Raw genomic sequence first — 14,434 nt, forward strand, 5'->3', positions numbered from 1 at the left:
GAAGCCTTTGGGTACAACTGACACACGTGGCAGCTGAAAGCTGTTCCTTGGCACCGCCAGCACTGCTCCCCAGCGCTCAGACTGAGGATTCACACCGCGGTGACACCTCCACTGAATGCAACACGAAATACATTCCAGGAAGCAATACCACTAATTAGGTTTTCTTGGCTTAATTAGTAGTGCCTATAGCTGTTTACAGCCCTCAACACATCCAAGGGGAAGAAGATTTTGGCAGAGACAGGAATGTCACAACATAATTGACAGCAGCTGTTTGCTGCTCTGCTCTGAGCCAAGCAGCATGTTCTCACTGCAGCGTGCTTTTTTTTGTTGTTCCTCTTATTATTAGTTTACTTGGGGAAAAATAAAAAAGAAAGAGCGTACATTTTTAAAGGCAGAGGAAAACTCTTCTTATAAATCCTGAAATAAAAAGTGCTTTTCAGGGCAGATGAGCTCCTGTGGGCACAGCACGGCTCTTGAGAGCACAAACGATGTGGGAGGAGAGCAGTGTTGCCTTTTGCAGCTTCCAGCTATGCACTTCTACAGCCTTGGCTTCATTCACTCACGGAACACCCAGGGGCAGCTCCTTCTGCCCTGCACAGCACTGCTCCCGGTCCCACATCTGTGGGAGACAATGGGATGCTGTTGCAGTGTACATTGCCCACCATGGGATGATGTACATCTCCATGCACAGAGCACGACTTGTGTTGCTGGTCTGTTGCAATATCAGTGTTATTTTATTTAAATTGTAGGTGCATATGCAATTGGGTGATTTTACCTTTGAGTTCAAGGTGTGCTCAGCTATGCAAGCTGCCCTGTCACTGGAAGCTCTCTCGGGTCAGGGAGCTCCACAAGTTGCCCAACCTGCCACCAACCCTGACGGACATTACAGCTTCCACTGTAGCCAGACTGAGGCCTTATATTTAAAATAATTCTTGGAAGAGCATCAAGTACACCAGAAGTGGTGGGCAGTGGTAGGTATGCAGCAGATAATGCATATAGGCTGGACCTTGAACCTTCCCCCTGCTTCCCAAAGGAGCTAATGGTTCATCTCCCTCCTTTCCTGGCAGCTTCCTTTCCTGCAGAGGTGTGGGACGAACGTGACGATGGGGTTCTTTTTGGTCTTTAATTTGTGATTCAAAGGATGTGCACCAAGAAGCTCTTGGTCAGCCTGCTATGAGACACAGAGTCTTGCCCAAGGATAAACACATTATTGCTATTATACACCACACTCTTGTTTTGCTCCTAAGAGGGAACTGGCACAGGCTGTCCAGGGATATGGTGGAGTCAGCATTCCTGGAGATGGTCAGGAAAAGGGTAGATGGCACACTGAGTGATGTCTAGTGGTATGGCAGTGATGGGTCTGGTTGGACTAGATGATCTTTCCAATCTCAATGACTCTACAGCAGGAGCTGATGTTGGCTTTTAGGAGTTTTCATGCACCCTTCCAAAGCGTTGTGTGTAGGGCTATACTCACCACACAGTTCCTTCGTGTCCACATTGCTGGAAGAGGGGAGGACAGCCAGGGAAGGGAGAAGGAAAAAAAGAGAGAGAAAAAATAATTGAATGTACAGGAGGCGAGAGATACGCTCAGGATTCTCTTGGGGTGAGCACAGAAATGGATCAGCGTATCCTGGCCCCAGGAACTGCCTGCTGAAACCAAAGCCATTAGTAGCAGAACTCCTCCTGTGGTCCCATTTGCTTCAAATTAAAGTTTTCTAATTTTACTTTTCTAAATGATCACCTCTCCTGGCTCTGCCCAGCACCCATCAAGTTCCTCCTCCAAATGAAATTATGCAGTTTCTTAACATCTGAACATTTGATTTACCTAATGACATCCCAGCAGACAGCCCTGGGAAATAAGGATTAGCAGCAAGCTCTTCTCACCTCTGATCCCCACACAATTATGTACACAGTTCAAGCTGGAGAGGTGCCTGGAATGATCTCATAATAGAATTATATTTTATCAATCCATTAATGTTCTGGAAATCAGCTCCTTAACTCAGCCCAGCTCTGATCTGTTAACGTAAGAGGGTTATGGAAGGAGATGCTCTAAATCCCACTCCTGATGGCAGCAGCCTCCCCAGATCCTCCTGGAGCAATGTGTCCGGGCTCTTCCCACCTTCCATGGGCTTAAGTTCTCCTCCAACAAACAAACAGTGCATCCCAAAACTGGAGTTCATTACTGAGAAAAACCCATCATTCTATCCCTGGGGTTTTGCATTGCAATAATTATCTCTTGCTTCCAAAAATGATCATTTACTTCCTTGCCTCCTGCTATCATATTATTTAACTTAATTGTGCTTGAATTTTAAGTTGGTCGAGAAGCTGCTTATAATTTTAAGCAATCTTGCATTAAGAAGAAGCCTAATTAAAGAAATTACTGAAGTCATATTCAGACTTAAAAAAAAATAAGCTCAGATGAAGGAGAAATCAAATCATACACAAGGATGGCTCATGGAGTTTCCCAGGATGTTCCCATCCCGCAGGAGCACACATACCAGGGCTGCTGCATCCTCGCCAGGTCACCAGCATCAGCCCTGCAAAGATGCACAGCTCCAGAATGGTTTACAAGGTGCTCCTGCAGGTCACTGCCTCAGTAATGAACGGGGCTATCTGGACTTCTGCAAGACATGCGGAATGGTTCCACACCACATCCTTATCTCTAAATTGGAGAGATATGGGTTTGAAGGCTGGACTATTCAGTGGATAAGGAATTGGTTGGAGGGCTGCAGCCAAGGGCTGTTGCCAACAGCTCTGTGTCCAGGTGGAAGTCAGACATGGGCTTTGTCCCTGTACTGGAGGCCAACTCTATCTGGATACTTTGCAAAACAAAACTTTTTCTTTAACTGAAACAGAAAATCAGGAAAATCTAAGTCTTTTTTGTTTCAGGCATTTCTCTCTGTTTTCCAATTGGTGAGGCTGCCCCGGGGGCAGAATGGCCTTGCACCACCAAGCTTACCTGGATGGGATGCCTGCCCGTAAAAGCAAAGCTGTACCTGGGAGAACCTTTGTGTGCCTGGGACCTAATTAGGAGCCAAATGTGAGAGCTCAGCTCACAGCCTCCAGCTTCTCTGCTGAGCAATCCAAGCCATGGTGAACTGGTTTGGTCATCAAAGGGGGTGTTTATTGCTCACCCTTTATGGCTCACTGTCAGTCAAAAACATGCTGTGATAATTCGAACAGATACATGTATTGGCAACAAGGAAATAGTTTTCCCTGTTGATTTATATCCATTCAAAAAAAAAATAAAATAGGAAAGTCACCAAGTTGTGATACCCTGCCTTCCTTGGTTTCACCTCAGCCAACAGAGATCTCAGGCAGCACAAGCAGAAACATAATGGGTGTTCAGAAGTTGTAAATACATCAAAGTTTTGTCTCCACAACGCATTTCTCATGCAAATAGCTGCCGGATGGGCTGCTCAAACATCACTCAACACCTGAGTCGCTTCTGCTGCAGACAAAAATCCCTTTTCTGGGGCAGATGAAAGGGTTTGCGTCAGCAGCTGCATGGCTTGGTTGTTCAGCAGCACTGAAAACTGAGATTTTCTGAAATAATGGGCTGCTTTCATTTCCTCCTCCAATTCACAGCTTTGGGTTTCTACAGGGCTTCAAACGAGCACAGAAAAAAATTATCCTGTAGTGTTAACCACCTGCAAACAACATGTGCAGTTAAAAAGCACTGCTACGTTTGACAGTGCACCTCCAGTCCCAGCAGGAACAGCACTTGGCAGTCTCCACACCTCAGAAAAGAAAAATATACACCCAAGATGCCTTGTAATGGGTCAGAGGTTGACCATGGGCAAACTGCTGTGGGTGTTACTGTTGGCTTTCTGGAGATGCTCACCTCCACACTACAGGAAAGACGTGGAGGCCCTGGAGTGTGTCCAAAGAAAAGCAACAGAAATGTGAAGGGACTGGAGCACAGCCCTGTGGCTGAGGGAACGGGGTGGGTCAGCGTGGAGAAGAGGAGCTCAGGGGAGAAGTGGCTCTGCAGCCCTGACAGGAGGCTGTGGGAGGGGATGTCAGCCTCTGCTCCCAGGTAATGGCAACAGGGTGATTGGTGGTGGTCTCATGTTCAGAGGAGGTTCATGTTGGACATTTTGAACAATTTCTGCTCCAGAAGAGCAGCGATGCAGTGGCACAGCTGCCCAGGGAGGTGGGGGAATTGCTGTCCCTGGAGGTGTCCCAGAGCCGTGGGGATGTGGCACTGAGGGACATGGGCAGCGGGCACGGTGGGATGGATTGGGGTTGGACTAAGGGATCTGAGAAGTCTCTTCCAGCCTTAATGATTCTATGATTCCATGATTCAAAGTGCCACCATCGAGCTACCGTGCAGCCCAGGTTGAGTTCTGTGAGCAAAGCTGCTTGCTGCATCCTTTCTGCTGGGAGATGCTGAGTTCAGCTTGGATCACCAGACATTCCTCAACAGTAAGTAGGACATGTGTGTTACCAGAGCTATTTCAACTTTGCAAAGCTGGGAGGCATAATTTGCAGAGCAACAGATGCCAAAGCCTGGACCTAGCCCAGACACCAGCCGTGTCACAGGGCAGCTCCCACATCAGTGATTATGGATGTCAGGGGAAATCTCTTCCCTAGGCAATGACCTGCAATGCAACTGCATTTGGCTTGCAGAAGTAATAAACCTCATAAAAATGAACTGGAGAGTCTATAAAACTTGCTGAAGAGAATCTCTAATGTTCAAAATCATCACAGATGAATGCAGAGTGGAACTCCGTGGGTCTGGAAAAACAAAAATTCTTTTACAAGGATTGCTCATGTCTCCTTGGAGGCTCCATGCTCCATCCACGCAGCTCCTGCCCCCATGTCCCTTCCATGGCCAGAAGTGAGGGCTGAGCACAAGGCCAGGGCGCAATGCAGACACTGTGTTCTGGCAGCAATACTGCCTCTCCTGCTGATGATAAAACAAACCTGGGCAATGTTTCAGGGTGGGGAGGATTAATCACCGTACTGTTTCAATCATGCTCATCCAACAGCACGAAATGTTGAGTTTCCTTTTCCTTTTAGGGAATAACTGACAAAACATAAAGAACACTGTTTGCTTAAAGAGTTCTTCCTGCTGCTGCATTTCAGGGCCAGGTCAGCTCCTGCCTCCCTCAGCACACTGACTGCTACATAGCCACACACATCCACCAAGGGATATACTAATGCCCTAGTGCCAGCCTGCTCTGTGCATGCCTCACACACCTCCCAGCCACAGAACACGATTCCTTACCCAAAACAGCCAATCTGTGCCAGAAATAGGGGGGTCAGGACCCCAACTACCTTCCTCCCATCCTTGGAAGCAGAAAACAAAGCCACCACTTATTCCCAATGCATTCTGTCTGCCCCTTTAAATCTTGGGAGAACCACGTTTGCCACGCAGTGAACAACAACTTCTGCCTCCACTTGGCCACTGACAGCCAGGACCTCCAACCTCCAACCTCCTTCTTGCAAAATTAAAACTCTCAGGACAGTCATAAAAACTCTGAGCATGAGGAAGGCACACAATAAAATGCCTGCTTACAGTGCAAGTGACGGCCTGGAAAAACAGATTGATGCTACACGCTGATTTACTGAGCCTGATCCTAAGAAAAGCCGTCACCTTAAAGAAAACAGACACCGAACTTTCTGAAGTCTTGGTGTGTGCCAAACCTCTAATAAGTTGCATGTAAATCCTCCTTTTTCTTTTTTTTTTTTTTTGACAGATGATTTGATCTTGAAAACATCACTGCGCACAACTGAACCAAGAGAAGGCAGGTTTAATTGCAACCTACAGGTAACTCTCAAGAGGAGGGATGACACTTTGACATTGATTAAACCTCAGATTATTTTCCTGTGTACTGCAGGGAACACCTTTCAGGAGGGGTGCCCACACTGAATACAGGCTGCCTGTCCCCTGCCTGATATGACTGCTCAGCTTCCAGCTGTGGAGGACAGAGAAGGGCTGTGTGTACCCATCTGATCAAGTGAGAGGTTGCTTATCCATGTTTTTATCTACAACTTATATTTTTTTTAGCTCAGTGTTTAAACCAAAGCATTAAATGAAAACCAATGAAACACTCTCCCTATTTTTGGGCAGAGGGGTTCTCTGATTTTGCACAAACTGGTAGTGGTACCAATCACCGATCTCTTTTGGGATGAAGAAACAGAATCACAGAATCACTGAGGTTGGAGAAGACCTCTCACGTCCCCAAGTGCAACCCCAGCCCACCCCCACCGTGCCCACTGCCCACATCCCTCAGTGCCACATCCCTACAGCTCTGGGACATCCCCAGGGACAGTGACTCCCCCCATCCTTGGGCAGCTGTGCCACTGCGTCACTGCTCTTGGGGAGAAGTTGTTCCCAATACCCAACCTGACCCTCAACGTGAGGCCATCACTCTCACCCTGTCGCCGTTACCTGGGAGCAGAGGCTGACATCCCCTCCCACAGCCTCCTGTCAGGGCTGCAGAGCTCTGCCCTGAGCTCCTCTTCTCCACGCTGACCCACCCCATTCACTCCCACAGCTCAGACCCCTCACAGCTCTGCTCCCTTCCCTGGACACAATCCACGACCTCCATGTGTTTCCTGTAGTAAGGGGCCCAAAATTGAACATAGCACTTGAGATGTGGCCTCACCAGTACCAAATACAAAGGGAAATGTGTAACACTCTGCCTGTTTCTGCTTGATACATCAGTCTGTACTCACCGGATGTGATTTCATGAGATGAACAGCTCTCATTAACTAATGCAGTGCCACCCACCACATGCCAGCAGTGCAATCCTCTGCACTTGGCCTTCTCATCTCATCTGTCTGTAGTCTTATGCTGGCAATACAATGCATTTTTTCTTGCTTTTTCAAATATTTTCTTACATTCTCAAAACCATGGCTGCAAGGAATAGAGGAAGGACTCTGAGTAGCAGAGATGAAGGTTGGGATCCACTGCATACAGCCTGCAGGGAGCCAGCTGGAGAGCAAAGAACACCCTCCTGGCTTTTTAACCCATACCTTCGTTTCTCATGTGCTTCTCCTGCCACTAAAAAAGATGATGTTTTCTCCTGGTTCAGCTTCTGGGCAGCTGGTGCTCGCCCCAGCAGCAGCCAGATGCCCTCACTTCTTCAGAGAAAGCACATGGATAAATACATAGCACTGGAGTTTGAACCAAAAAGCTGCAATCTCTCTGAATGCCTGCATGACTCAAACACAAGCAGCTGGTTAGAACCAGATATCTTAGTCACTTCTGTTTTTAAGGCAAGACCATGGTGTTTTTCTGTTATCTGGAAAAAGAAACATCTGATGCAGAGCAGCCCCAAAAAATATGAAAAATATGAAGTCAAGCTCCAGTTCCAGCTGGGAAACTGGTTGGTGACACTGCTTGTGATGTCAGCACAGCAAAGACTGCCCACAGTCCTCGTGCTGCTGCTGTGTTAGCTGGGCTCTGCCATAAAAAGGCCGCTTGGGAATGCCTGGAGGCAGCATTAGAGATAGCAACATACACTCAAATGTCTTTTCAGATGACCTCCTGTGCTGTTTTTGCAGCTTCATGTCCCTCCTGAGGACATTCCCAGTGAGCTGAGCACAAATGTTGGCACCAAGCATTCCTTCACTCCAAGGAGAAGTTCAGCACAGTGCGGACTATGCAAGAAAGTTGCAGTCACAGAGAATGGCCTAGAGCTCAGAAACATCTTCTACAAAGCCCACCAAGTGCCCAGGCTGCTGAGAGCCAGAAATCAGATCCAGACATATAATTTTCATGCAATCATTTTGTCCCTTTCCGAAGGGACTGGAACTGTCTCTTGAATAGGTTAATCAAAATCTTAGCTGATTATGTGAGTTGTAGTTTCTTTCCCAGCGAGCTAATTGAGAACATTCAATATACAGAAATTAAGTTGGTTTCAGTGAGTACATCCATCTCTGCAAATGTGGGCTTTAGCTTCCAGACAAAACCAGCACTACACTGAATCAGGCTTGCAATGCAAACAGACAAGACTAGGGAAGGAAAAACAGGAAAAAACACTCAATTATAATGAACATTCCTTGCCCCCAAAGCAGAAGGGCTTTCTGTTCAGATCTGGGAGGACAGCTCAGCCCCTCTCTGCCTCAGTGCCCCCTCATCAGATGGATGCAGATCTCAAGCAAATCTGGGGAAGGCAAAATGTGGGTGGTAACAGAACCAAGAAACACAATGCCAGGAGCCTGAGAAACCCTGGCTGCTGCGGAATGAGAGGTACCAGGGCTGTCCAGGTGCTGGCCAGACTGTGTGCTTGTCAGGCACAGAATCACAGAATCACAGAATGGGTTGGGTTGGAAGGGACCTCAAGGATCATGAAACTCCAACCCCCTGCCACATGCAGGGCCACCAATCTCCACACTTAATACCTAGGGCCCCATGCAACCTGGCCTTGAACACCTCCAACGATGGACGGGGCATCACAGCCTCTCTGGGCAGCTGTTCCAGCACCTCACCGCTCTCATAGCAAAGAACTTCCCCCTGACATCCAACCTAAATCTTCCCTCCCTCAACTTCAAACCATCTCCCCTTGTCCTGCTGTCATCTCCCCTTTCACAGAGTTGCCTCCCCTCCTGTTTGTAGGCTCCCTTTAGGTACTGAAGGATGCAATGAGGTCACCCCGTAGCCTTCTTCTCTCCAGGCTGAACAAGCCCAGCTCCCTCAGCCTGTCTTCATAGTGGAGGTGCTGCAGCCTTCTGATCATCTTTGTGTCTGTCCTCTGGACCCTCTCCAAGAGCTCCCTGTCTTTCTTGTACTGGGGCCTCCAGACCTGCACACAGTGCTGCAGATGGGGCCTCACAACAGCAGAGCAGAGGGGCCAATCTCCTCCCTGTCCCTGCTGGCCACCCCTCTGCTGATGGAGCCCAGGATCCTATTTGCTTTCTGAGCTGCAAGAACACACTGCTGGCTCAGGTTGAATTTTTCATCCACCAGGACCCCCCCGGTCTTTCTCTGCAGGGCTGCTCTCAAGGACTGCTCCTTCCAGTCTGTAAGGAGCCTCATGTTCTTGAGAGGATGGCCCTTGAGATGATGCCAAGCTCCAGTTCTGCCTGGGTTATCCCCCAGTAGAACCAAAAAGCACAGCTTCAGTTTGAACACAACAAACTTCTTTGCAATCTGTTCTGTGACAAATATTCAGAACATGTTTTGAACATCCTTTGCCTTCATCTCCATTCTCACCAGATGCCTTATTTCTCATATACATCCCCAAATGGGAGTTTTTGGACAGCCTTCTCCTGGAGACCAGCAGAAGCTCAGATTCCCAGCAGCATCTTATCCCTCCCTGTCTTCTTGGATTATTGTAGAACACTAAGCTTCACAGTCCTATGTGCTTGTACTGACTCCAACTTAAAACTGTTTGGTTCTTTTGTTATCAGTGCAATCAAACTATCAAGGAAGCAGAATTCATCCACACAAGCAATTATTTTGGTCTGGGAGCTTCTGGCTGCACACAGCCACAGCAATTAACTCCATGTCACAGCCACACATGGCATCTCACTTCTGCTCATTAGCAATAGCACCATCCTTACAGCTTTTGCACAATTTAGAGCGTGCAAAATACAGATGTGTCCCATCATGTTTGCTATGCCTCAAGTAGCCTGCAAGCAGCTGTGGAGCTGCTGTGTCCAATAGATCTGGGCACATCTAAGCGGGCTTTGGCACAGCCCTGCATCAAGGCTACATGCTGCAGGATTCAGTGTAGGCAAAGCCCAAGCACTGTTGTTCTTGCATTTGTCACAGTCTTCCAGAAAAAGTGGAAGACTGGGGAAGCTGCTGAAGGCTTCTGAGAAGTGATACTGCTTCTGTTAATTATACTGCGTGCATGCTCCCAGCTTTTCTAGTGTTTGCCACTGGAGAGAAGAGCTCATTTAGAGAGGGTGAAGAGATAAAGCAATTAAAAGAATAGCTGTAAGCCTAGCTAGGAGGTAATGAATGGTAGTGCAGCAGAATGCTAATGCTGTGTTCTGGCTCCCTGTGAATGGACGTGTGCAGCTCATCGGAGGAGTCCTGCTCCAGTGCACACATCTCTTCCCAAAGATTCTCCTCTGCAGCTATGAAAAATGTATATGGTACAAAAAGAGTTGTTAAAATCCCCTGCTAGGGCTAAATTAGTTTGGTTAACAGGCACACCTGACCTCTCCTCTTCTGCCATGAGGGATGAGCATCACTGTGGGAATGCAGCCCTGCTGATGGAAGCCCATGGAACATTGCTAACCCACCTCTGGGCCAGGCCCCCACATCTCCCTCCTTCCTACTTCCAGGAATGGTTTTATGGCAAGGAAAAGCCCCAGGGTACATACAAATACAATGAGACACTCAGTATTAGGACAGGATTAGGTGTCCCTCAGGGGAGTGATGCCCTTTAATATCTTCAGCAGTCACACTGACAGTGAGGTCAAGTGCACCCTTAGCATGTTCAAGGACAACACCAAGCTGTGTGGTGCAGTTGATAACCTGAGAGACAGGACGCCATCCTGCCATCCAGACAGGACATCATCCAGACATAGACAGGCTTGAGAGTGGGCCCAGGAAAACCTCATGAGGTTCAACAAAGCCAAGTGCAAGGTCTACACCTGGGTTGCGGCAACCCCCACTATCTGTACAAGCTGAAGGATGATGTAAGGATGGAGCACAGCCCCCCTGAAAAGGACCTGGGGGTACTGGTGGGTGGCAGCTGGACATGAGGCAGCAGTGTGCCCTCACACCCACACAGCCAACTGTACCCTGGGCTGCATCCAAAGCAGTGCAGCCAGCAGGGCAGGGAGGGGATGCGCCCCTCTGCTCTATGCTGTGAGACCTCGCCTGGAGCAGTGAGGTACTGATAGAGTCTGATCCTTGGGTTCCACCACAGGACTGCAGTGGGGCAGTGGGGGCCAGGAGAGTTACAAGCTGGCTGCAGGGTATGGTGGTATGTTCAGAAGATCTGATATCAGAGGAGCTCTGTGCTGCATGAACTCAGTCCCAGTGCCTGGGCACCTGCCTGGCTTGCACAACTGTCCCCAGCCCCATGTTGGTAAGAGGCTGCTGCTTTCCTGGGGTGTGCAATGCACATGGGCACACTGTAGTTCTGGAGGCTGTGCCTTACAGCTGCCCCACAGCGCAGGGAGTAAACAACTGCCAATAGAGCAGCATTTCCCAAGTGAGAATGATTTCTAAAGCCTTGTTCTGCGGCTAAATCATAGACCTATATGAATATATATATATTTAAATGTGTGTGCATATGTGCTTGTGCATTATACACATAATTTGTGCATTTCTGGTGGCACTGACATCAGCAGTAATGTATCATTACCACTCTGTTAGTTTTCAGGCAGTTCCCCATAAAGCACTGCCAAAGCCTGGGTGAGCAGCCAAGACCACAAGTGACAAATCAATCCCTGGCAGCTCTTGCTTTGCCTCCTGCTTTGAATGGGAAGAAGGAAGGTGGAAGGGAGTGTTCACCATGGAGAGGAAAACACCACTTGATCATCTCTTTTTAGCAACAGCAGGATTCTGAATATAAGTTGCCAAAAGCAATTGAAATACGTGACAGATTTTGCTGTTCCTACTGCCAGATGCAATAACCAGCATGGATGAGGACAGCAGGAGGGCTCTGCTGCAGATAGAGAATTTTTCTACCTCTGCCAACACTACGCACCAAGAGTGCAATAGCAATACTGCTGTGTTGTGAGCCAAGAACTGACCCTGGAATAGGATCATGGAACACGGTGCCATCCCCTAGCTGCATCTGCACAAAGCCATGCTCCTCACTCAGGCCCATCCAGCCACATCACTGATCTCCTGGAGACTTTTCCAAGGCCATCAGGAAGAATTAAGTCCCACTAATCCCTCGGCTGCTTTTGGGTGTCTCATTTTGGTTCTGCCTTCTCCTAACTGCACCCTGTTGACAACAGGCGTGCTGGGTGCTGTGTTCCCAAAAGAGCTATGTTCCTCTGAGCCATGACTGCTCCTGCATTATAGGCCAACCTCATCTCCCATCCACCTGCCCAACTATTCTCCTGTCCATGCCCTTCCCAACTAAACCAACTAAAGACACCAGCACAGATATGCATTTTGTCCACACAGGTCCCCTGCTCCTAAAACTGCTCCAGGAAATCAAATCCACATTTTGCAATTCAGGTGGCGATAGCAATTAGTAACAATCAGTAGGAACACAATTTTCTTCATTTTCCACTCTCGCTGTAATGTAGCTTTGATGGCAAACTTTGCTTTGTACACCAAGCAAATTCAATGAGAAGTATGAGATGGGGGAAGTTAAAAAAACAGTGTTAAAGATGAATTGAATTCCTCTTTCAAATAACAAATAATTCAAATTCAAATGGTCTTTTGGAAAGATAAACTTCATATTGTCCTCACATGCCTCAGCTTAGGATCCCACATTCTTTCTAAGCCAAATGCAAACTGGCATGCCCAGGTGATGCTATGGATATCGCCTGGATAAACAGGCACACAAAGAAGGAGGCAGCATGCCTCATTCCCCTTTATGATAGTTAAAGTTGTTAATGGCCCACACTTCCAAATCTCATGGCTCAAGTGTTATTTTTTTACACTAAAATCCAAGGCACTTGGCTGCTCTCACAGCATCAGCTGCAGAGGAAGCAGACTGAAGCCCCTGAAATTTCTCAAATTAATTAGCTGATGAGTAGTATGTATCACACTGGTGTCGGGCACTGCTGAGCTTGGTGGCCACTACACACGTAGGTAAGGCAGGGTCTAGAGGCTTCATTCACCTGCTAGCTGAAGGCTCTGCAATTAACCAGGCTATTATTTTTCTAAGTGCTTGCTGCACTCATTTGAAATAAGATTACTCTTTTCATCTTCTTTTCTTTGGATGGATTTTTTCTCTCTGGAGGAATACCAGTCTCTCTGGAATATGACTCAGTATTGGCTTTCATTTGAGTTTCTGAGCAGACTCATCCATGCAGGCTTTTGAAGTATGATTCCTCTTGGAAGGAGAAATAACCCAGCAGGCTACATCTCTGTGCACAGTGGGAGCAGCCAGGTGCCTCACTGAGCCTCATCTTTGGCGCACTGTAAAACCAAAGCACACTTTGCTGCCCCCCACCCAATCACATCCTTGTGGGACAATAAGTACTGTATTGCTGTGGCATTCATCCCACGCCTGGGCTCTGTGCAGACAGAAGTATGGCCACATAGGGACAGAACAGGGCAAGGTGCCCACAGTGAGGGCTGCAGGGCTGGGAGGCAAAGAAAGCAGTTGGTCCTAAATCCTCTCTGTTTGCTGTGGGCAAGACAGCTGGGCAGGGTGGAGCTCACACATTCACACTGTTACCTTTTACAGTGCAGCAAAGTTTTTAAATGGAGTGGAAAAGCAAAAGGGCCACTTAAATGTCCTCACAGCTAATACCAAGCATCACTTCAGATATCACAGAGATCAAACTGCATGAAAGAAAACGGCCTGGAAAACAAAAACAAACACACACACACACACACAAAAAAAAAAAAAAAAAAACAAAACACAAAGAGAAAAGGAGCCACCACAAAGAGACACAGACCCAGCAGAAATGGAGACTTTGCAATGTTTGGCAAAAGGGACTGCATGCCTGCATCCCCTCTGCGGCATCCAAACACCGTGTGCCCTGCTCTGTGGGATGGGGGGAACTTACTTCGTGTTGTCTGAGTCAATGGTGTGGAACAGCTTCTCGAGTTCCTCCTCATTGAGCGTCCCGTCAGAAAAAAAGGCCTGGAACTCCTCCAGGGACAGCTTCCCATCATCTGCAAACAGCAACACACAGGGTGAGAAGGGGCAAAGTGATGTGAAACCAAGAGCTGTTCCCACATGGGATCTCAGAGGGTCTCCCGGTGGTTCTGCAGGACTGCCCTGCAGGCAGAGGCAATCCACTGCATGGGGACTTCTGGGGTCTCCAGCAGCAGCAGGGACAGCTGATTGCCCCTGGTGCAGAGACACTGGCTGTTAGCAACTAATTGGGTTAATTAACCCAAAGCAAGCCCAAAGAGAAAGAGTCTGCAACCTGCATTCTAAAACTTAATTACATAAAATAAATGGAGGAGCATTTTGCTTGCCATATGTTCAGGATGCTCACTAAGGGATGTTTAACACACACAGAATGCGCCGGGGCTGGGCTTAGTGACAGACCCTGCAGTACCACCTCCATTCCATCTTCTCCAACACCAGACTGGACAGAAATACAAAATAGTAGCTAACAAACATAGCATGGCACATTTTGCTTTAGCTGCCAACTGTTTAAACACAGAAGGGCTGTGTAACCTTAACGTTGTGCCTTTGCTTTGGCAGGGAGGTGGTGACGTACAGGATCCATCTGCCTGGCCATACGGGACAGCTCACAGTGCCTGCTTGGCAGAGCTGCAGCACACAAAGGAATCGTGGAATTACAGAATCATTAAGGTTGGAAAGACCACTAAGATCACCAAGTCCAAACACCAACACATCCCCACCATAAC

The 14,434-nt window shown here is 47.9% G+C and overlaps 1 protein-coding gene across 2 annotated transcripts in view; it reads right to left on the reverse strand.

Moving 5' to 3' along the window:
- The window catches only part of NECAB2 (N-terminal EF-hand calcium binding protein 2), a 54,382-nt gene that overhangs the window by 12,515 nt on the left and 27,433 nt on the right, over positions 1-14,434 (reverse strand). For both annotated transcript variants that reach the window (XM_052686055.1, XM_052686054.1), the window contains exons 3-4: positions 13,618-13,726; positions 1,475-1,500 (exon numbers count right to left, since the gene is read on the reverse strand). In XM_052686055.1, coding sequence (XP_052542015.1) covers positions 1,475-1,500; positions 13,618-13,726 — 135 coding nt within the window. The remainder of the gene's footprint in view (positions 1-1,474; positions 1,501-13,617; positions 13,727-14,434) is intronic.

The sequence above is a fragment of the Tympanuchus pallidicinctus genome, unplaced genomic scaffold, assembly GCF_026119805.1.
Source record: "Tympanuchus pallidicinctus isolate F22 unplaced genomic scaffold, pur_lepc_1.0 scaffold22, whole genome shotgun sequence".
Taxonomy (NCBI): domain Eukaryota; kingdom Metazoa; phylum Chordata; class Aves; order Galliformes; family Phasianidae; genus Tympanuchus; species Tympanuchus pallidicinctus.